The sequence below is a fragment of the Ostrea edulis genome, chromosome 1, assembly GCF_947568905.1.
Source record: "Ostrea edulis chromosome 1, xbOstEdul1.1, whole genome shotgun sequence".
Taxonomy (NCBI): Eukaryota; Metazoa; Mollusca; class Bivalvia; order Ostreida; family Ostreidae; genus Ostrea; species Ostrea edulis.
In genome coordinates, this window is record NC_079164.1 from 10119806 (window position 1) to 10142870 (window position 23065).

At 36.8% G+C, this 23065-nt stretch overlaps 1 protein-coding gene across 1 annotated transcript; it reads left to right on the forward strand.

The window, feature by feature from the left end:
• The first annotated feature begins 857 nt into the window (after nt 1-857).
• Nucleotides 858-23013, forward strand: LOC125664143 (sodium- and chloride-dependent neutral and basic amino acid transporter B(0+)-like). The gene is made up of 15 exons (XM_056152636.1): nt 858-1470; nt 7933-8122; nt 11043-11174; nt 11536-11663; nt 13137-13363; nt 13640-13778; nt 13896-14030; nt 14277-14380; nt 14678-14802; nt 14922-15034; nt 15133-15261; nt 15973-16072; nt 16281-16387; nt 20682-20852; nt 21710-23013. The coding sequence occupies exons 1-15, from the start codon at nt 1417-1419 to the stop codon at nt 21830-21832; spliced, it is 1977 nt and encodes a 658-aa protein (XP_056008611.1). The 5' UTR covers nt 858-1416; the 3' UTR covers nt 21833-23013.
• The last annotated feature ends 52 nt before the right edge of the window (nt 23014-23065 follow it).

Consider the following 23065-nt stretch of genomic DNA (forward strand, 5'->3'; position numbering starts at 1 on the left):
TGGCATTTCTACTAGCTCTGGCTAGTGGGTTAACCATTTAGCTCTATTGGTAGAGTGCTGGACTTGTTTGCCAGAGGCCCGGGTTCAAATTCCATCAGAGCCATCAATGATCTAGAATATATCGAATCACTACAATGAAATTGCTGTATAGTTACTAATTAATTACTTAATAATTTGTGAATATAAAATGAATATCATAAAATGTATCTCACGTTCTGTATACATGCTTGCTGTTTATGGGGTCACGTGACAAACTCTTCGAAAGATGTTTGTTTTGGATATTTAATTGTGACATGCGTTAAACACTACTTTCAGACAATTATAGACAATATATAAAGACAATATGAACAAAAAATGTAAACACGTAAGCATGCATGCAACTGTCACGTGATGAATTTTCTGTTCTAAATCTTGTTACTTTCTGTAAACATATGTATACCTATTTTACATTATAAACATAAGTATACCTATCTTACATTATAAAACGGGAAACATGTTGTAATTCAACAAGCTTTAAAACACACACCAAAAAAAGGGGGGAAAGACAACAACTCCCAACGTTTTTGTACAATTATTTCATAGTAAAACTTTTTGATTAATATTTTCTGAACATTTTTTAAAACCTTTTGAGTTACTGATAAACAGCACCCCCAATGATAAGTGTTTATCTGTTAAAATGCGTAACATACAAAGATTTTCACAAAGTCACTTTCATGTTCACTGTCACTCGTGAATTTCCGTTCAATGACACATCCTAATTTTACGAGGAATTTTATTTAGGGGGCGGTGTAATTATGACGTCGAATATTAATGCATGTAGTTTATAATCATTGGCTCCTTAATTTCGTTCTTACTTTAACGCATTCTCTCAAAGTGGTGGGGCCTTTTCGGGGGATAATCTTGCTCCCAACTCAATTTGAATTATAAATATTAGGTAATCTATATACTTGTATCAAAATCACTCAAACAAATATGTCATTATCAAGAATTACACAAATGAAACGGGTATCAAAAAACAAAACAAAAATATTTCGCATCAAGACGTTTGAGAATATTTACCAAAATAGATTAAATTTTATTGAAATTCAGACAAACATGCAATTTGCATAATCGATTTACCACCTACTACACAGAGTGGCGTTTTACGCTTGGTGTGACGCGCCAATTTAAGTTTATGCCTTCACCCCCGACACCTTGTTGAACGGCGGACGATTCCATACAGCCTTTGGGGACCTCGTCTGTGCATTCCCAGGGGACAGACGAACGCGTGACGCACCTGATCCGCAACACTTTAACGTTGTGTCATCTCGGCTAGCTTATTTAAAGTTTTAACACCCGTTCTCAAATTCAAATCAGTTTTAGCCTAAACAAAGTGATTTCCTTCTTTTTGAATTTTGGGAATTAAGTTTTCTGAACATGACGATAGGTACCTATGATTTATGGGAAAAGAAGAACCCCCCGAACGACCAGGTAAGAAAAAATTAGAATTAATTAACATACAGAATTTGTATATTTAACCTGGTTTTGCTTGTGAAATTGTAAAAGTTTCTTAAGAAATATAACATGATTTACAAAAATTTCATTTTATTTTTCATTTTTAAAAAATAAAAGTACAAATGTGTGCATAGTATCGATATGATAAAATGTTTGGAAATTTTCAATTCATTTTCTGTGTTTATGGTGAACACTGTATCAATATTATTCGTAGAGATTGCACATTTACGATTTCAACTTTTAATATTCTTTTTAAACCGCATCGATTCACGACGGATTGGTTGCTTCTATTGATCACATCATTGCACACCGAATTTTTTGCTGACAGTATCAGTGTACTTTTCATGCATGACGTAACAAAGTCAAAGTTCACAAACTGTGTTCGAAGCAATGTTTGACAATATCTCTCTTTTTGTCCTACTGGTCGTGACAACGTTTGAGAGTGATCTCCGTTATGATTCAACAAAATGCATATGTTTTGTCATAAAAAGCTTGAAGAGACATTTAAAAGAGAATTAAAAAAAATACACGAAATTCGTCATTTATTTTAATACCTGAATCGTTTTCCTCCATTGATATAAATGTTCTTACATTGTCCTTATTCACCTTACAAGGTTTCTATCTTGTCAATATTACCTATTGAACGGGTCATTGATGTTTGGGCATATTTTTATCCCCACTCACAGAGAATGGAGCGCATATAATTTGGACGTAATGTTAACCGAGACGCGGGTAGGAATTTACTAATTGAAATGGCATGTTTGACATGGTGGTTTCGGGCTCTCTACAGGGTGTGAAAATTACCCTCCCGCGGTCATTTTTTGAGTGACACGTACAAAATGTCGCTATCGGTGCTTTTACTCAGAAACATAAAAGAGATAATTACAAGCTTTAAATTCAAAGGCTAAAATAAACACATGGGAAAACCTAATCCCACAGCTTACGGTCATTTTAAACTGCAGGGGAAAAACACAACAATAAAAAAAAACCAAAACTAACACCCCCACCCCAAACTTTCAAAACCTAATCCCACAGCTTACGGTCATTTTAAACTGCAGGGGGAAAACACAACAATAAAAAAAAACCAAAACTAACACCCCCACCCCAAACTTTCAATTGGGCAGGTAACTAGTACACGATGTGACTGTAAAATAACTTTACTGAACTTTTCAATATATCTGGTTTATTTTCATTCACAACCATTGACCTTTTTTGGATAGGCATAAAATGAATGTTAGGAGTACGACTTTACGTCAATCGATATAAAGTATACAAACACTACACATTTTTGTTTTTAATACCTGTATTGTAAATAGATTTGACAAGTGTTACATTCTGTTTACACCTGCTGGTATGTTACATATAAAGTACTTCTCCATACAATTAGTTACCATCCTACAGAACAAGGCAGGGTAGTGATCTCAGTGTAGTAGGAAAGTTACATCTATTTCGTAAATAATAATTCATCTAAATGTAACAAAACAGGATACTGCTGCCACAGGTGTATCGTAAACACTGATAAGATTTACCTGGTGAGTAAGTACAAGGTACGTTATACAGACACCGAACACAACGTACCTGTTCTGTTTCTATCTACAAATCCCATCCCCCAGTAGTTTGTTAGTTTTAAAAACTTTATTTATTTCCAAGAAATAGAACATGCTTCATTATATATCATTTTAATTGTTGGGATTGGAGAACAATCTGAGCATATGCACTTATATCAATGCCTTTCTCATTATATTTTAAAAGTTAAGAAATGGTGATCACGTTTTGACAAGGAAAGAAAGCAAAAACCAAGAACAAGAGGCAGTAAGGCAAAACGTTACGGCATGAAATATGAAAATACATGAATCATGCGAAATTTAAAGAAATGAATGCTTACATGTACATGTAGATTAACAGCGCATTGGCATTATGAATTAAGGCCCTAATATAGATCCTTGAGGAACTCCGGAATTCATATACACGAGATGATGAAGAATTTCCATACAACCTTTTATTTTCTGCTCAGGGGGTAGTCAAATATATTGCCTTGTATACCTAGATATCGTAAAGTAGACCCTGGTGCCAAACTTTATCAAAGGCCTTCCCGATATTGAAAATATGAGGCTAGTCCCCATCTCCACCCCCTAATGCTAATTTCTTTTAAAGCGTCCAGGGCTCGGACATTTTCGTCTGTTCGATACAGTAATAGGTTGCTAGATGAATCGCCTTTTGTAAATCCGGATTGGTTACGGTTGATAAGCTTGTTGGAAACAATGTAATTATGTAGGTATTTATATATGAAATTCTCAAATTTTTACTTGTGATATTTAATGAAGAGACTTGGCAATAGTTTTTTTTACTTTTAGGACATCATGTTACATTCCAAAAGGTTACACACACGGTCTATTTCGACCCGGTCCTCGTAGACATATTTTACATACTTCTGTATGGATGTACATTTTGTACAGGTGCGACAGGAGTCATTCCGGTCTTAGATTCTATATCATTCTTTGCTGAATGTGAAATTCAGTAATTTAGTAAAGTTGATGAATTATTCTTATCAACTCCCTGAAAAAAAAAATCCATATATCTATGTCATTTTTATGCCTAGAAATCACGGGAGCCGTAAACGCAAAGTATTGTGATGTATTTGTAACATTAGAATATATAATTTAACATAATTATCATAATTTGTTAGCGGTAGACGCATGATGCACAGACTTTCCATAATCAGAAAACAAACGTAGAATTTTAGCCTATTGATTTAGCAAACGTCGGAAAATGTACTCGTGCCATTGTACCAAGTAAAATATTTACATTGGACTGTATTTTCCCCATGTATTTATATTACAAGAGTGAGAGTATCCCCCCCCCCCCCCCGAGAAAATAAGGACTTTTAATTCCTGTTATAGAATCGGCCCAAACCGGTTTCAAGCAAGCCGAGCCATTTATTGATGTTCTGTCGTGTAGTTTTACATACAGAGTAAGCGATAAATTTAAAAATGTTAATGCATTTCATTGAGAAAATAGAACTGAATATAAATATATCAATTTTAAAAAATGTACCAATACATTAATTTCGACATTTTCAAAATCCACCTATTCATTTAGAGCGGGAATGATAACGCAGACGATGAAAACGGTGCAGTGGGACGCCGTATTAGCTACGATTACCCCCCCCCCCCCTCCCCTTCAAACCAAACAATGTATCAACAACAAAACGTACGAAGCTAAGGTATGAGAGAGCTTATCTGGAATTTAAGGGAAAAAAATGTTTGTGGTACTTTCCAAACAATTTATTCCTGCTATATCTACGGGGTTGTCAAAGGAAATATACCGCCATGACTGCCCCCCCCCCCCTGAAACCTCCACCAGGACTCTGCCCTGGACCCGCTGGGGGGCTAGGGCGCCCCCCCCCCCAGACCCCTTGTCTGTATGGGCTTGCACTTCCAAACAGGGCTAGCTACGCGCTTGAATTGCTGTCGTGTATACCCTCATGTATTTTCAAAAATGAAATTTATTTCTTAAATATATCATTTTATGGTCAATTTGCATATTTTACTGTCTTGACTATTAAACGATTTTATTGTTTATGTTGTAAAAAGCTTTATAGTAGTTCTATAATACCCTATACAAATATTGCATTATACATTGTAATGGTATCTAGCCTATCAAAAGTTATATGTTAAAATAAGGCACCGTATTGATATACTTTTAAACGAATGTTAAAATTAGGTCAAATTTTATTGCTATTGGCCTTAGTCCTTTGTGAATCGTTGTTTTCGTCCCTCCCAATCTGTTCCTACTCTTTCCAATTTAACATCACAGGAAACCATGTTTCTTCATGGTCGTAACAGAACTTTGGGCCCAAATACATATATCACATAAATAGGTAACCTCACAAAGGTATTTCCACACCTGAATGAAGTCCCTGGACGTCATAATTACAGCTTCACCCCACCCGCTCAATTCAACCACCAGATTTATAGCGGACCCCTATTTAAACCTTTAATGCGAATCTTAACCGAAATTTAATATCCCAAGGAGAATCTTCCTCTTTTATGTCCACAGCAAACCTCTATCAAACAGGATTTTCAAAAGTTCGAGTTTATTGCTAAACATTCCGATTTATCGCTGGGTTAAATGGTCCTGCGCTGTATTAAACTGCCATTCTCTCCGCATTCCGGAATTTTACATGCTACATTAGTTTTGGTTTTTCACTCAGTGACCACTGAACGCAGTACCACCTTAATATTTGTAAATGGACAACAATAGAACTCGTTAACCGTGATACCAACAGTTAACTTTTTCTGATATATGAGAAATGTTACCAACGCAAATCGTATAAAAAGTTCAAATAAAATAAATCTTACAAGGAACTTTTTTAAAGATAAAATAAAATGACGTGTGAGACTTTCATTCTTTTGGATACATCATCTATATTTGTTTATGCTGATCCGATAGTCAATATACCGTCGCGGTCTAGTGAATAGATATGGTCAAGGTTGCGTGCGTTAAGGTCAAAACCCAAGCTTGGGGCTATGAGCAATAAAACAGTCCTGTGTGGACCAAGCGTAGTCCACATACAAACTTCAGAGTGATAACAAATAAGAAATACTTTAATCTGAGGACTGCGTCTGAATAAAATGCCCAAAGAAAAGGTGAGTTTTTTTTTTTGTTTTTTTGTTTTTTGTTAAAGTAATTGCCTGGTTTAAAAAAAATGAGAATTAATTAATGCTTGTACTTGATTGAAATTTTTAATTGAAATCCTCGGGATCGGCTGTGATGATATGGGAGGGGGTATCGAGGTCGTACATCTGGGCACGGGGCTTTCCTCTGGCTACTCTCGTGTCCTCCTACATCAGTGAACCCTTTGCGCAAATATAAGTTCTATAACTTACCTGTTAATCGTCGTAAAATAAGTAAAATTCAAAGTTTAAACTTTTTCTAAACCTTGACTGAAATTCGTTTCATACTTTCCCCTTTTAAGTATAAGGCCACAGTTTTAAATCAAAATCTAATTTGTTCGTACAGTTTCAAATTTCATTAAATCCAATGTTTATTCGCAATTTTATTCAAATACGTCTCTGGGTAAAAAAAATCCTTACACGTTTAAACTCTTTTGTTCATTTGTTCTATAAAACACTTGTAAGTAGAGTGAGTTTGTTGAAATTTGTCCCCGATCCCATTGCATATGATTGTTATGCAATAACTATTGTCCATATCAATTTGATGCCCTTCTCTATAGAAATAGCGCAAGAAATTGTTATGAATAGGATTATTCGCCCATTTTTAATATAATGCAGTCCGAAGGACATGGCTGTTCTATATAAATGAGTTTGCGAAACTGTGACTGGGAATTTGACGGGAGAAGTTAAATCGTGAACCACTTGTTGTTGAGTGGAGGTTTATTCTTGTAACATAAACGAAGAAGCCTATTTCTGTTTTGTATACAGACCTGGGATGTCACTGTCCAACTGACAGAGAGATGCGGTCAGTCACAATGATATTGACCCACGGACTGCGAGTTAAGGGTCAAATCAACCCGATGACAATGCGCGGTCCATTTCTTCTGAAGTGGTCAATTTCTCACAGAGAAGAGACCGTAATTAACTGAATTCCAAAAACGACACTGACAACTAACATGTCACGGAAAGAGGGAGATACAATTATAAAAAGTCTTTAAAAACATCTGTTTAAAAAACGTGTGACAATCGAATTTTACGTTCTTCAAAAGGAAACAGGAAATTAATCTTGTCCTTGTATCAGTTCTGACCAATGAAGGAACCACATAATATGAATAAATAAAGTTCAACATTAGTTTTCTCACACCTATTTACAAAGTGATTCCTTACAAAGCCATGGGTTATGTCTTGCCTGGTTTTGCACAAAGGGGAGTCGGGTTTTCCTCCTTTTGATAAAATGATATTTTTCACGGAATATGAAGAAAGGACGCATGTTTAGATATAGTGAAAGATAGCACCCTGCAACCTAAAGGGAAACAAAATTCTAAGAGTTTTCACCACTCATAAATCTGCAATGACCCTAAAGTAACTCCTCCCCGACCCTGAAGTAACTGCTCCCAAATGGGAAAAGGTAAATTTTTACAACTTTTTTCTTTGCAAATTGAATTGTTGTTTGACCACAGAATATCCTCATATATGTCTTTGGTTAACAAGTAGAATTGGTTCTGATAGCGAAAACAGAATCACTAATATAAACAAATTGAAAAACTCGAAATGTGACTAAAACCGCGCTAGTATCACCCAATATAGCGTAGTTTTGGTTCTGTACAGCGAAAATAAAATGCATTAAACAAAGCGAAAACCTCAAATGTGACGAAACACATGAAAACTTTAATTATCATTACACCATCGTGAGTGCGTGGTATACACAAATGAACTGATTAATTGAATCAGTATTAGATATTAATTAATGTTAACATTACAGGGTGCCTATGCGGACGGAAGCAACACGGCGGTAAGCACGAATGGCAGTGCGAACACGTTCGATGTGGCTGAGGAGGAAGATCGAGGCCAGTGGGGTTCCAAGTGGGAGTTTATCCTGTCGTGCATTGGTCTGTCTGTAGGCCTGGGTAACGTCTGGAGGTTCCCTTATCTCGCTTACGAAAATGGGGGAGGTAAGATCACACACAACACAGCTTTCTCTACCATATTCATTAATAGTTTACTATATATAGAACGTATGGGTACTTTCACACGTGTTAAAAGCGACGGATATTCGAACCAACTATCTGCGTGTAACCGAACTGCAGCTGTGTTTTTGTTAAGAATGGTTGTACAATATCATGTATGCCGAAGTCGCAAGGTTCTGCAGTTCCTACAGAAGGGGGCGGGTTACACAGATCTGTATTTTGTATAGAGGGGGCGGGTTACACAGATCTGTATTTTGTATAGAGGGGGCGGGTTACACAGATCTGTATTTTGTATAGAGGGGGCGGATTACACAGATCTGTATTTTGTATAGAGGGGGCGGGTTACACAGATCTGTATTTTGTATAGAGGGGGCGGGTTACACAGATCTGTATTTTGTATAGAGGGGGCGGGTTACACAGATCTGTATTTTGTATAGAGGGGGCGGGTTACACAGATCTGTATTTTGTATAGAGGGGGCGGGTTACACAGATCTGTATTTTGTATAGAGGGGGCGGATTACACAGATCTGTATTTTGTATAGAGGGGTGATTAACCAGCTCCGCAGTACCTACAGGTGGTTAAATTGTATACAACATTAACTATTCTTTCGGTTAGCATGAAAGATGTCAGAAACAAAATAATTTACTGCACCACAAGTCGATAAATAACAAAAACTGTTCACTAGTTGCCCGTGTAGACTAAATGCTGCAAATCTTATGTACATCTAAAAGCTATATTTACTATGCAGAGGACATCATCTGTTCGTTTGTCCCCTGGGCGTACATTAAAATATAGATGTCAATCTTTTCGGTTGAGTGAATTCCACAATCAGTAGCCAACGTCTGGTAAATCCTTGATCATTCAATTCTAAAAGTTTTTGATATGTGATTTATTTTTCAATTTTCATCTAATCGTGTACAGCTGAATTAATTTGTTAGCGTTGTAAAAAGAGCTACTTTTCATTACTTGACATGGTAATCACATTGTTTCATTACAGCGCTGGTTCTTACAAAGATGAGCAACAGAATACAGAAATATGTATACTAAAACATTATCTTTACAAATGCAGAATCTCTATGCAGAAAATACTGCTTAACAAGTACATGTGGAAAATGTTCAAACACCTGAGTTTTAAACTTTCAGACGGTTTTGATAAAAAGGTTAAAGCTCTATCGTTAGAGAGACATTGCTGTAAGAAACTAAGAAGGAAGTCTGCCACATTTACTTCACTTACTCTGTCGTACGCTACATATTTTTTAAATTTTGACTTGGGCAGTGCACATCTCTGATTAAGAAAATTTAATGATGTAAAATGCCATGCATATGCTAAAACGTTCATGCAAATATCCAAAATTAGTAGATTATTCCAAATATCGAAAATATGGAGAATGTTTTCTTTACATGTTTGCACGTGCGTGTAGGTACATGTATTTGTTGTAAACTTGGAAATTCGAAACTGTATCTTTGTAAATTTAGTAACATATCACGTGACCCCTTTAGAATGTATTCCTAAAACAGTGTTTTGTCAGCTGTGGTATAAAATAATAGTTAAATCTGTGTGGTTTTGATTGCACATTACTGTCACATAGCTGTGTGTGTGTGTGGGGGGGGGGGGGGGGGGGGGGAGATGAGACACCCCACCCCTACACACACCCCTGAGATCTACAGTTCCGCAGCTTGACTACACATAACGTTTACTTATTGTGATACTCAGTTGTCATGTGTTTGATTATCTTTGGTACATCTAAAACACAATATGACTTTATATACAGCGAAATAACACACAATGTTCTAACCACTGTATATTTAAATAGCTCTGTTTACTGCGTAAGTTGAGTTAGAGTTCATGTGCTTGTTTATTTTACCCTCATTAAACAACGATTTTTTTTTCGTCGTTTGAAATAAAATATCGACCCACTGTGAATTTTTTAAAGCCATTAAGTCAAGAAATATACAAATTTCGGTCCTCGTTTTCTGACACAGAAGTGTTTTTTGCGGTAACACACACACCCCATCCCCCACCCATCTACTCCCCCGACTACTAATATTAGTGGAAACAAAAGCATCGCTAGCGAAACATTTCCTCCTAACTATGCATTTAACCAATCTGATTGCTATGCTATATCCAGCAATAGTAACACTATTTTCCCCGGATACCAAAGTGGCAAAACAAAGTAATCCCAAGCCAAAAGGACTTTTTTCAACATCCCCTTGGATTTCAAGGAAAATCCCATAAGATTTAATTTATCTATCCCTTTGGATACGAAATTGCAGCAAGAAAATTAATTTCTAAATCCGTTACCAGGTTACAGCAAATATGTTTCCCCAACAGGAAAATAAATCCCGTAGGTTTTAACATTCCTGCAATAATTATTAGAATCCCATTCTATTTGAGAAATTCCTTTGGGACTTTTGCTGAAATCCTACTATAAACTGACAATTGACGATCATGTAGGGAATTTATAATCCTACTATAAACTGACAATTGACGATCATGTAGGGAATTTATAATCCTACTATAAACTGACAATTGACGATCATGTAGGGAATTTATAATCCTACTATAAACTGACAATTGACGATCATGTAGGGAATTTATAATCCTACTATAAACTGACAATTGACGATCATGTAGGGAATTTATAATCCTACTATAAACTGACAATTGACGATCATGTAGGGAATTTAAAATCCTACTTGATTGTTTATTTGTACCTTTAGGTCTGGATATAGATTGCCTGTAGTGTGAATATAAAGTGGATTCGAACATAACACCTTAAGTTCGGCAGGTGTATCCGAGAATAGGATTATACCCCCAGATACTTCTGTGACGTGTCTCGTATCTCGCCTCATTAATGTCGATCTGTCTGGCTCTTGTAATGGTCTGTTTTGTTCTCTATACAGCTGCCTTTGTGATCGCCTACCTGATCCTGCAGTTCTTGATCGGTAAACCAATGTACTTTATGGAACTGGTCATGGGACAATTCTCAGGACGAGGACCCACGGCAGTCTGGAATATGAACCCTAGCGCCAAAGGTAACGCCATGTCTGGAAAATAAAATGGTTATGAACGCCGCTTTACACAATTTTCACTGCTTTTAGATTTAATATTTTGTTTAATAAGCCTTTTATATAATAAGATAAGATTTAAAACTTTGAACTACAATCGTCCAAGTTCTCTGATTTCATACAGCCATTCATGATACGCGAAAATCACTGACAAAATTAAAACATATTTAAAATAGTTTAGGACTCATCAGCTAATAGAGACAAAGTGACATGAATTTGGCGTCGATACTAACTATTTGATACTACTCCCAAAATAGTAACAACACGTGCATTGTAGTTATCCCGAGTCTGATGGCTGGTGTGACACCTTTGCTGTTTCTATTTTCAGGGATTGGTATATCCATGATGCTGATTTCTCTGGTGGTCGCTATCTATTACAACGTAATCATGGCCTACACCTTGTTCTATTTCTTCTCCTCCATGCAGGGCACACTTCCCTGGACCCAATGTAAAGCGGTAAGTTAAGTTCTATATACACTCATACCATTATTGACACACTACACTCATGCCATTATTGACACACTACACTCATGCCATTATTGACACACTACACTCATACCATTATTGACACACTACACTCATGCCATTATTGACACACTACACTCATACCATTATTGACACACTACACTCATGCCATTATTGACACACTACACTCATACCATTATTGACACACTACACTCATGCCATTATTGACACACTACACTCATGCCATTATTGACACACTACACTCATGCCATTATTGACACACTACACTCATACCATTATTGACACACTACACTCATGCCATTATTGACACACTACACTCATGCCATTATTGACACACTACACTCATACCATTATTGACACACTACACTCATACCATTATTGACACACTACACTCATGCCATTATTGACACACTCGGTATAAACAAGTTTAACAAAATAGCCTCAACTTCACGTCCTTTCATGAATATAGTTGTATCATATTCACATCTAGTGATCAGTCATTCAAAAACATAGTTTGTTAAGAACCACTCTGATTCCACGCACAGTCATTGGTGATCAGGTCTTCCAACAGTCTGTTGGAATTCCCATGGGTACGCATTGTGCTTTTTTGTTAGCTGATCTGTTTTTATATTCGTATGAAGCAGGGTTTATTCAAAAGCTTCTACATGAGAAGAAAAAATCTCTTGCTGTGGCCTTCAATTTGACATTTAGATATATCGACAACGTTTTATCTATTAACAAGAATCATTTTCATTCATATGTTGATTCTATACATCCCTGTAAACTCGAATTTAAAGACACCACAGAATCCTCCACATCTACTTCATACTTGGATATTGTATTGAAAATATATATCAACGGCAAACTAACAACTCAACTCAACTTTATAACAAACTGGATGATTTCAGCTTCTCTATCATCAACTTCCCATATTTATGTAGCAATATTCCATTATCTCCTGTATATGGTGTTTATATCTCTCAACTGATTCGATACATAAGAGCTTGTTCTACGTATGATCAGTTTTTAAATTGAAGCAGGTTACTTACAAACAAGTTGATATTAGAGGGGTTTCAAAAGTCAAAAATACACATATACTGTTATTGAACACTCTGTATAATGCAAATACACATATACTGTTATTGAAGACTCTGTATAACACATAATACACAGTACAGTTATTAACAATTGGGTGACTAAAACAGTATTAGAATTTAAGACTTAATTGTGATAAGATATTTTTGTATTAAGAAATTTTGAGATTGAGTAATATTTTGCTTATGCTTTACTTGCACATAATACCAACCTATAAATCTATAGTTTATCCAACGGGCGATGTACACTGAATATACACATTTCTGATATATATTACAAATCATACTGTATGTGCAAACATGTTTAATGAAACATTCGTTTATCCCTCCCTTTCATTTCGCTATACAGGAGTGGTACGCTTTGGGCTGTGTGGAGCAGACAACGAAGAACATCCCCTATTGTTCATTCAACATGACTGAGAACCATCTGTTGTATACCAACCAGAGTCAGTCATGTCGCTGCTACGAAAACGCCACCTTCCATCAGTCCAGCTATTTCGCTCAGTATGACTTTAACTGCACCAACACCACGTGGAAAGGTGACAAACCCGTTGCTGTAGCGCAACTCTTCTTCGAGTAAGTACTTAAAGACTGAAAAGAAACCACTCAGTTTCAGATGTGAACATTCAATTATAATAGTAATTTCTTCTGCCTAAGAATCGCTATATCGGAAACAGTTTTACTCTAGAATAAATGCTAACCTATTGTTGGATATGGTCAATTTATTTCTATTCGAATACACATATAGAAAAACTGAAATTAGACAATAATGTCTGACGTGCGAACCCTGCATTTCTTCGAATAAAAAGGTGTAGATGTAATGCGCTCTAATTGGACATGTTTCCCTTGTAGTAAGGACGTGATTGAGAAGGCGGAGACCCTTGCTCCAGATCAGATGGGCTCACCTCTGTGGCGGCTGGCTCTCTGTCTTCTGCTCTCCTGGATTATTGTCGTCTGCTGTCTCATCAAGGGCGTAAAATCATCTGGAAAGGTGAGCATGCAGATAATGAATTCATTTCAGAGACCATTAGGATTACAAATTTGATGTTCTTGGATTTGTTTGATACAGTTGTTTTCATCTAGGATTTCGATTCTTTTATTTCTACAGGTGGTCTACTTCACAGCAACATTTCCATACGTGATATTACTCATTCTTTTGGTTCGTGGGGCCACGCTAGACGGTGCCATCGACGGAGTCATCTACTTCATTGTTCCCAAGTGGGAAAAACTTGCAGACTTAAAGGTTAGAATATTTCTGATCTTTTTGGTTCGGATATTTGGTCGAAAAGGAGAAACTAAAAGGGATCTAGAAAGTTTAATATTTCTGACCACATGTATATCGATCATTGATTAATATTTCAATCCTCTTGAATTCTTGGAAGTGCAATCAAGAACCACATCTTTAAAAAAAAAAAACAACAAAGAAACATTTCCCTTAATGTAGAGGAAGACCCCGTCAGCTTTTATAGGTGTGTGTTTTTCTCTGTAGGTGTGGGTGGCGGCAGCAGGTCAGATGTTCTTCTCTCTCAGTGTGTCCTTTGGGGGCATCATCATGTTCGGCAGCTATAACAAGTTCAAGAACAATGTCTACGGGTAATAACAGCTATCAAGGAAATTTAAACTTAGATCTAGTCACCTAATCATGTACGCATACCGTATAATGGGTATTTTCTGCGGTTTCTTTCGGAATTTCGCGGATTGGAAAAAGTCGCAAAAATTACATGTGCAAAAGATATAATGTACATAGGTACAGTTAATAGGTATAAAGCAACCGCAGAAATTGGACACGAAAAATATAATATGCTACCATTTACGGATGAAATCGCAAAAATTTCTAACCGCAAATAATACTCGTTATACGCATATTTGCAATTGTAATTGTCTTTGTAGGGATGCTATGTTGATTGCTGTAATGGACGTGGTGACGAGTCTTATCGCTGGATTTGTCATTTTTACCACATTTGGTGGAATGGCCAAAAAGATTGGCGTGAAGGTTGAAGATGTAGCAAAGTCAGGTAAGCCAAACTGGGCTTCACAAAAGCAATATGGTTGTAAGATACTAGCTTAGGACAGAACATAACGATAGTGCTGGACAGATGCTAACAAACTGTTAATTTTTTATTGAATTTGACAGGTTACGGACTTGCCTTTGTGGCGTATCCAGAGGCCTTATCACAACTTCCTATTCCACAGCTGTGGTCTGTTCTGTTTTTCTTCATGTTGTTCACTCTAGGACTCGACAGCGAGGTGAGAAATCACGTCACGTGATGTCAAATGCAAATTTAATCCCATTTTCATTCCTATGCACGATGACATACCATGCTGTGGTGCGTTTCTATTTTCAGTTCGCTTTGTTGGAGACGTTCTTAACCTGTATCCAGGATGAGTTCCCAAACACACGTAAATACAAAAGCTACATGTGCGTTGGAATGGGTGTCATCTGTTTTTTCCTGGCACTGCCATGTGTCACGCCGGTACGTAACATAACTTTACATTCACACATGTCGTGTATCACGCCGGTACGTAACAGAACTTTACATTCACATATGTTGTATGCCACGCCGGTACGTAACAGAAATTACATTCACACGTGTTGTGTGTCACGCCGGTACGTAACAACTTTACATTCACACGTATCGTGCTCTCTGTAGATGAGAAACAGATTTTGAAACTTTAATATTTTAGGAGTCGTGAGATTGATCACTGTTCGTTGTCTTCACTTTTCATGCATGTTTGGATGCGTGTTACCACAAGTGCAGGACGTTACCAAACGAATTTCATAATATATTGAAAATTGCGTACCTTTATGTAATTTTCAATGAAGTGTATGCACTCACTAGCCATAAAACAGCATGCAACTGTGAAATCTATTATCCGACTTTACAGCAACTTGAATAAATTGTGACAAATGTCAGCAGTGTTTCATGATTGTGGAGATTGCACAATACAAGAAAGATTTTACAGTTTGGAGTTCATGAAACTGAGCAAAACAGACAAACTAACAAGTTCTTAGTTTGCTGTAGAGTTCAGTTCATACGATCAGAATGTCTTTCCCAGTAAAGCTGGTCTTGTCAACGGCACAGACGTGACGTAACAGAAATTGGAATTTTTGAAGCATTTCCAATACTCAGGTCAGCACAACATGATCCAGTAATTTTCATGTTTTTTATTATTAATTTTTGCAGGCCGGAGATTACGTAGTCACGATCATGGACCACTTTGGTGCCGATTTTTCCGTCTTGTTCGTAGCTGCCTGTGAATGCGTTGCTGTCATGTGGGTCTATGGTAAAGTTATAATTCTACTACATCAATAAATTACCAGTAGTGTTTAGATATAATAAATGGATCAGCATAATAAAGATATCATTTGAATAGATTACAACATATTTGTACTTGGATAGGATTTCAGCCTCTTGTACTAATAAGTAAAATGTACTTACAACCGACTTCTATTTCCTCCATGTACTAATTTTTATCTCCCTTTTTCCTGCAGGTGCCACTCGCTTCATGCGTGATGTCGAGTACATGCTGGGCTTTCCCCCTCGTCCCAAATATTACTGGCTCTTCTGCTGGATCATCTGTGCGCCTATCATCATTAGTGTACGTATTTCTGTTCGATCTGGGGGAATCACTGTCTAGTGTGTTGGGTGTGTGATGTGATTAACTACACTGTAAGGAATCACTGTCTAGTGTGTTGGGTGTGTGATGTGATTAACTACACTGTAAGGAATCACTGTCTAGTTTGTTGGGTGTGTGAGGTGATTAACTACACAGGAAGGAATCACTGTCTAGTGTGTTGGGTGTGTGATGTGATTAACTACACTGTAAGGAATCACTGTCTAGTTTGTTGGGTGTGTGAGGTGATTAACTACACAGGAAGGAATCACTGTCTAGTTTGTTGGGTGTGTGAGGTGATTAACTACACAGGAAGGAATCACTGTCTAGTTTGTTGGGTGTGTGAGGTGATTAACTACACAGGAAGGAATCACTGTCTAGTGTGTTGGGTGTGTGATGTGATTAACTACACTGTAAGGAATCACTGTCTAGTTTGTTGGGTGTGTGAGGTGATTAACTACACAGGAAGGAATCACTGTCTAGTTTGTTGGGTGTGTGAGGTGATTAACTACACAGGAAGGAATCACTGTCTAGTTTGTTGGGTGTGTGAGGTGATTAACTACACAGGAAGGAATCACTGTCTAGTTTGTTGGGTGTGTGAGGTGATTAACTACACAGGAAGGAATCACTGTCTAGTTTGTTGGGTGTGTGAGGTGATTAACTACACAGGAAGGAATCACTGTCTAGTTTGTTGGGTGTGGGAGGTGATTAACTACACAGGAAGGAATCACTGTCTAGTTTGTTGGGTGTGGGAGGTGATTAACTACACAGGAAGGAATCACTGTCTAGTTTGTTGGGTGTGTGAGGTGATTAACTACACAGGAAGGAATCACTGTCTAGTTTGTTGGGTGTGGGAGGTGATTAACTACACAGGAAGGAATCACTGTCTAGTTTGTTGGGTGTGTGAGGTGATTAACTACACAGGAAGGAATCACTGTCTAGTTTGTTGGGTGTGTGAGGTGATTAACTACACAGGAAGGAATCACTGTCTAGTTTGTTGGGTGTGTGAGGTGATTAACTACACAGGAAGGAATCACTGTCTAGTTTGTTGGGTGTGTGAGGTGATTAACTACACAGGAAGGAATCACTGTCTAGTTTGTTGGGTGTGTGAGGTGATTAACTACACAGGAAGGAATCACTGTCTAGTTTGTTGGGTGTGTGAGGTGATTAACTACACAGGAAGGAATCACTGTCTAGTTTGTTGGGTGTGTGAGGTGATTAACTACACAGGAAGGAATCACTGTCTAGTCTGTTGGGTATGTGAGGTGATTAACTACAATGGAAAATGTGATAAGTTAGGCATAACGGTAAAGCTGTTGTTCATCAAGTATCACTTTTTCATGTATTTGAAATAAAAATACGAAATTGACATATCAGAAATACTGCCTGATAGAAAATGAATCCATGTTAATTTCCATAGTTCCCACCCATTGACCTTTCATTTCGCATGAACTGAGAAATTTACATCCAATTGTAAGTAATGGTTATCTTCTAGCATCCGAGTAATATTCACATTATTAAATAGATGGGCGGTCTTCTGTCACGAGTGCGCGGAGCGCACGAGTGAGAGAAGAACCGCCCATCTCTTTGATAATGTGAATTTTACTCGGATGCTAGAAGATAACCGACTTGTCACATATTTCAAAAGCTTCTCATTTTACATTTATTGAACCATACATTCAATACAATGGTAGATTGCCATAGGTGCATGTGTATTTAAAATTTAATACGCTTTACCCGTAAAACAGCAAAACTAACTTAACGAAAATTGATTATCCCTGTCAGTATCAATCACATATTGGTGGCTTCATAAATAATTTTTCAGGAATTTAATTCTATACATGTATTTTGTACAAATCTTTTAAGAAAACATGTATAACACAAATATTAAAGTAGGAAAAGGATTAAAGACTTGCATTAGCAAACTCTTTATAAAATGAGAGAGAGGGGGGGATTTAACAAATACTGACTGAAAAAAAAACCACGGTCACAGGTATGTGTATATCTGTTACATAACAATTCCTGTCTGCTTCAACGCCCATCATCAATCGGCGCACGCTTTACCCGTAAAACAGCAAAACTAACTTAACGAAAACTGATTATCCCTGTCAGTATCTATCACATATTGGTGGCTGTATAACACAAATATTAAAGTAGGAAAAGGATTAGAGACTTGCATTAACAAACTCTTTATAAAATGAGTGAAAGAGAGAGAGAGAACTATTTAACATTCCTGACTGAAAAAAACCGGTCACAGGTATGTGTATACAGTACATGTATTTGTTACATAACTCTTCTCGTCTGTTTCAACGCCCCAGACATGAACACAGAAGACGTGAAATAGCAAAAGTAACTTCACGAAAACTGAATTATCCCCGTCTTGTTTCTATTGTGTAATTCTGATGTTAGTACCGCCCATGCGATAACAAGGTGGGAGGAGCTCGTTTTATCACATATGCGATAACGAAACCCTATTGATGATAACCAGATACAATACCTGAACAACAAAAGAAAATCACTGTAAATATGTGACAAGTTGTGAGGAAAATTAACACATTGGAGCTTATAGGGTTTATATAACAGAGAAAACAGATGGAAATGTAAAGACAATAAGTTTCTCTGTTCAATTTGTTCCCACTCTTGGGGTGTCGGAGGACTTTGCTCTTTGGGCTAGGGACATTCACATTCTAGTCTTTCTGATGACATTTAGAGTCCCTATCTATTACAATCACTAGGGACATTCACATTCACATCTCTCTGATGACATTTAGAGTCCCTATCTATTATAATCACTAGGGACATTCACATTCTAATCTCTCTGATGACATTTAGAGTCCCTATCTATTATAATCACTAGGGACATTCACATTCTAATCTCTCTGATGACATTTAGAGTCCTTATCTATTACAATCACTAGGGACATTCACATTCACATCTCTCTGATGACATTTAGAGTCCCTATCTATTATAATCACTAGGGACATTCACATTCTAATCTCTCTGATGACATTTAGAGTCCCTATCTATTATAATCACTAGGGACATTCACATTCTAATCTCTCTGATGACATTTAGAGTCCCTATCTATTATAATCACTAGAGACATTCACATTCTAATCTCTCTGATGACATTTAGAGTCCCTATCTATTATAATCACTAGGGACATTCACATTCTAATCTCTCCGATGACATTTAGAGTCCCTATCTATTATAATGACTAGGGACATTCACATTCTAATCTCTCTGATGACATTTAGAGTCCCTATCTATTATAATCACTAGAGACATTCACGTTCTAATCTCTCCGATGACATTTAGAGTCCCTATCTATTATAATCACTAGGGACATTCACATTCTAATCTCTCTGATGACATTTAGAGTCCCTATCTATTATAATCACTAGAGACATTCACATTCTAATCTCTCTGATGACATTTAGAGTCCTTATCTATTATAATCACTAGGGACATTCACATTCTAATCTCTCTGATGACATTTAGAGTCCCTATCTATTATAATCACTAGGGACATTCACATTCTAGTCTCTCTGATGACATTTAGAGTCCCTGTCTATTATAATCACTAGGGACATTCACATTCTAATCTCTCTGATGACATTTAGAGTCCCTATCTATTATAATCACTAGGGACATTCACATTCTAGTCTCTCTGATGACATTTAGAGTCCCTGTCTATTATAATCACTAGGGACATTCACATTCTAATCACTCTGATGACATTTAGAGTCCCTATCTATTATAATCACTAGAGACATTCACATTCTAATCACTCTGATGACATTTAGAGTCCCTGTCTATTATAATCACTAGGGACATTCACATTCTAATCACTCTGATGACATTTAGAGTCCCTATCTATTATAATCACTAGGGACATTCACATTCTAATCTCTCTGATGACATTTAAAGTCCCTATCTATTATAATCACTAGGGACATTCACATTCTAATCTCTCTGATGACATTTAGAGTCCCTATCTATTATAATCACTAGGGACATTCACATTCTAATCTCTCTGATGACATTTAGAGTCCCTATCTATTATAATCACTTTAAAAAATACTCTAAATCAAACACCCATCCTTTCTATTTGGGAAAAGTTTCATACAAGTTACCCACAGGTTTTATCAAAATACAAAAGTACGCTAAATACCGTACGTGTTTGGAATAATGTTATCAAAAACTTAGTGAATTTCTGCGCTTGTGCCACATACAGCGAGTGGTAGATAAATTCTTCCGTTTTTTGTTTGTTACAGCTGTTGTTTATCTACCGAATGGTTCAATATAAGCCCCTGGAAATCAGTGACGGCGTCCCGTACCCTGGGTATGGACAGACGATTGGCTGGATCCTGACGTGCTGTGTCATGTGTCCTGTGCCAATTTTCTTCATCTACAAACTCATCTCAGCTAGTGGATCTCTGATGGAGGTAAGATTATCTACAAACTCATCTCAGCTAGTGGATCTCTGATGGAGGTAAGATTATCTACAAACTCATCTCAGCTAGTGGATCTCTGGTGGAGGTAAGATTATCTACAAACTCATCTCAGCTAGTGGATCTCTGGTGGAGGTAAGATTATCTACAAACTCGTCTCAGCTAGTGGATCTCTGGTGGAGGTAAGATTATCTACAAACTCATCTCAGCTAGTGGATCTCTGATGGAGGTAAGATTGACAATTATACCTGTTCACAACCATAGAAGTACTGCCGATTGAGACAAAATGAAAACCAGGGGCGACTTCGGTTCTTACCCGAATTAGTAGCATTAACATTCATACTCCCATGTAAGAAATTGATGTCCAACCAATTACATCCACCGTTTGAAACCTGATACATGCGCAGTTTCAACACGTACAAGACCGACATATTGCTACCACACGAACCCCCGTAGAAGGCAGGGTTCACGTGTCACAATAGTCATACAAGAGTTGAAACTCTATCCATTCAGTTGCAATGCGGAAGCCCGAGTTTGTACTCGGTTACGAACCGAAGATGCCCAGTGATTCGTAGAGGTCAAGGTCAAATTTTTGCCACAGTTGAACTTTGCAAGCTTGTGGCACAAATACATCTTGTTTTTTAAATTCTTCAAACGAAAACCACATCAAAGAGTTTTGTATTTCAATATTTACCTCCGAAATTTAGTCCGAGTATAACTTCAGACTTTATTTGTAATTTGCTTTTCATTGTATTTTGGATAAGCTTTCACCACATGGTCCTTCTACAGTACAGTACTAATGAACATGGTCCTTCTACAGTACAGTACTAATGAAGTCCTCTCTGTTTCAGCGGTTGCGTTCCATTACACAACCAAACGACAGCTGGGGACCAAATGACGGCAGTGACAAATACGCCCTTGCCTCCCCACAGAAGGAGGGAAAATTCGGATTAGATAACCCGGGTCACATCTAGTGTGAATAGCAGAGTGTAAAGGATAGAATGAAATCCCTGCAACCGGTAAAGTGTGGTTGTATGTTTGTGCTAGCATAATGTGAACAATGAATCCCATTTAAATGTGGATCTAACAACTCATATGAAGAAGAGTACAACAGCAAAAACAGCCTTATTATATAGGATAGGTGGGTTATACCGAATAACGATATCTCTAGGCCTACTATTAATTGTATGGTGTATGTGAACTCTGTTTTCTCTAAATGTAATAACTACTAACAGTTCACACCAAGGAAATCTCTATGGTTTAGTAAAAGGTAAACCTATTATCTGTTTGTGACATGAGACTATGATTATATAAATGTAAATTACAGTCAAACTTTGTTACCTCGAACATGACGGTGCTGAGAAAAAAAATTACTTCGAGATATCTGAGGGTTCGAGATATAGATGTTAAAATGCATAAGAATATGTAGTGGGGACTTCAACACATCCATGGTATTAGAGATATAGATGTTAAAATGCATAAGAATATGTAGTTGGGACTTCAACACATCCATGGTATTAGAGATATAGATGTTAAAATGCATAAGAATATGTAGTTGGGACTTCAACACATCCATGGTATTAGAGATATAGATGTTAAAATGCATAAGAATATGTAGTGGGGACTTCAACACATCCATGGTATTAGAGATATAGATGTTAAAATGCATAAGAATATGTAGTGGGGACTTCAACACATCCATGGTATTAGAGATATAGATGTTAAAATGCATAAGAATATGTAGTTGGGACTTCAACACATCCATGGTATTAGAGATATAGATGTTAAAATGCATAAGAATATGTAGTTGGGACTTCAACACATCCATGGTATTAGAGATATTGAAGTTCCAGATACCAAACTTCAACTGTATTAGAAGTTTACATCTGAGGGACTGTATGGTTTATGTGAATGTAAACTATTAACAGTTTACATATGTATGAGAAAACTTCAAATGTTATTTTGAAATATTTAGTGATAATATTCATATTACTGTTGTACAGTGAACATATCAATCACTTTTTTAAAATTCTGATTTTAGATAATTTGTTATGTCCATGTGGTATAAAATTTTACGTTTTCTATTTTTGAACATTCTTTAGTCAGATTTTTAGAGTACTTGTATTATTTTATAAATAAAAATGAAACATAAACATTACAATGTGTTGTTGGTACTAAGAGGAAAAAAATATAACACGCACACATAA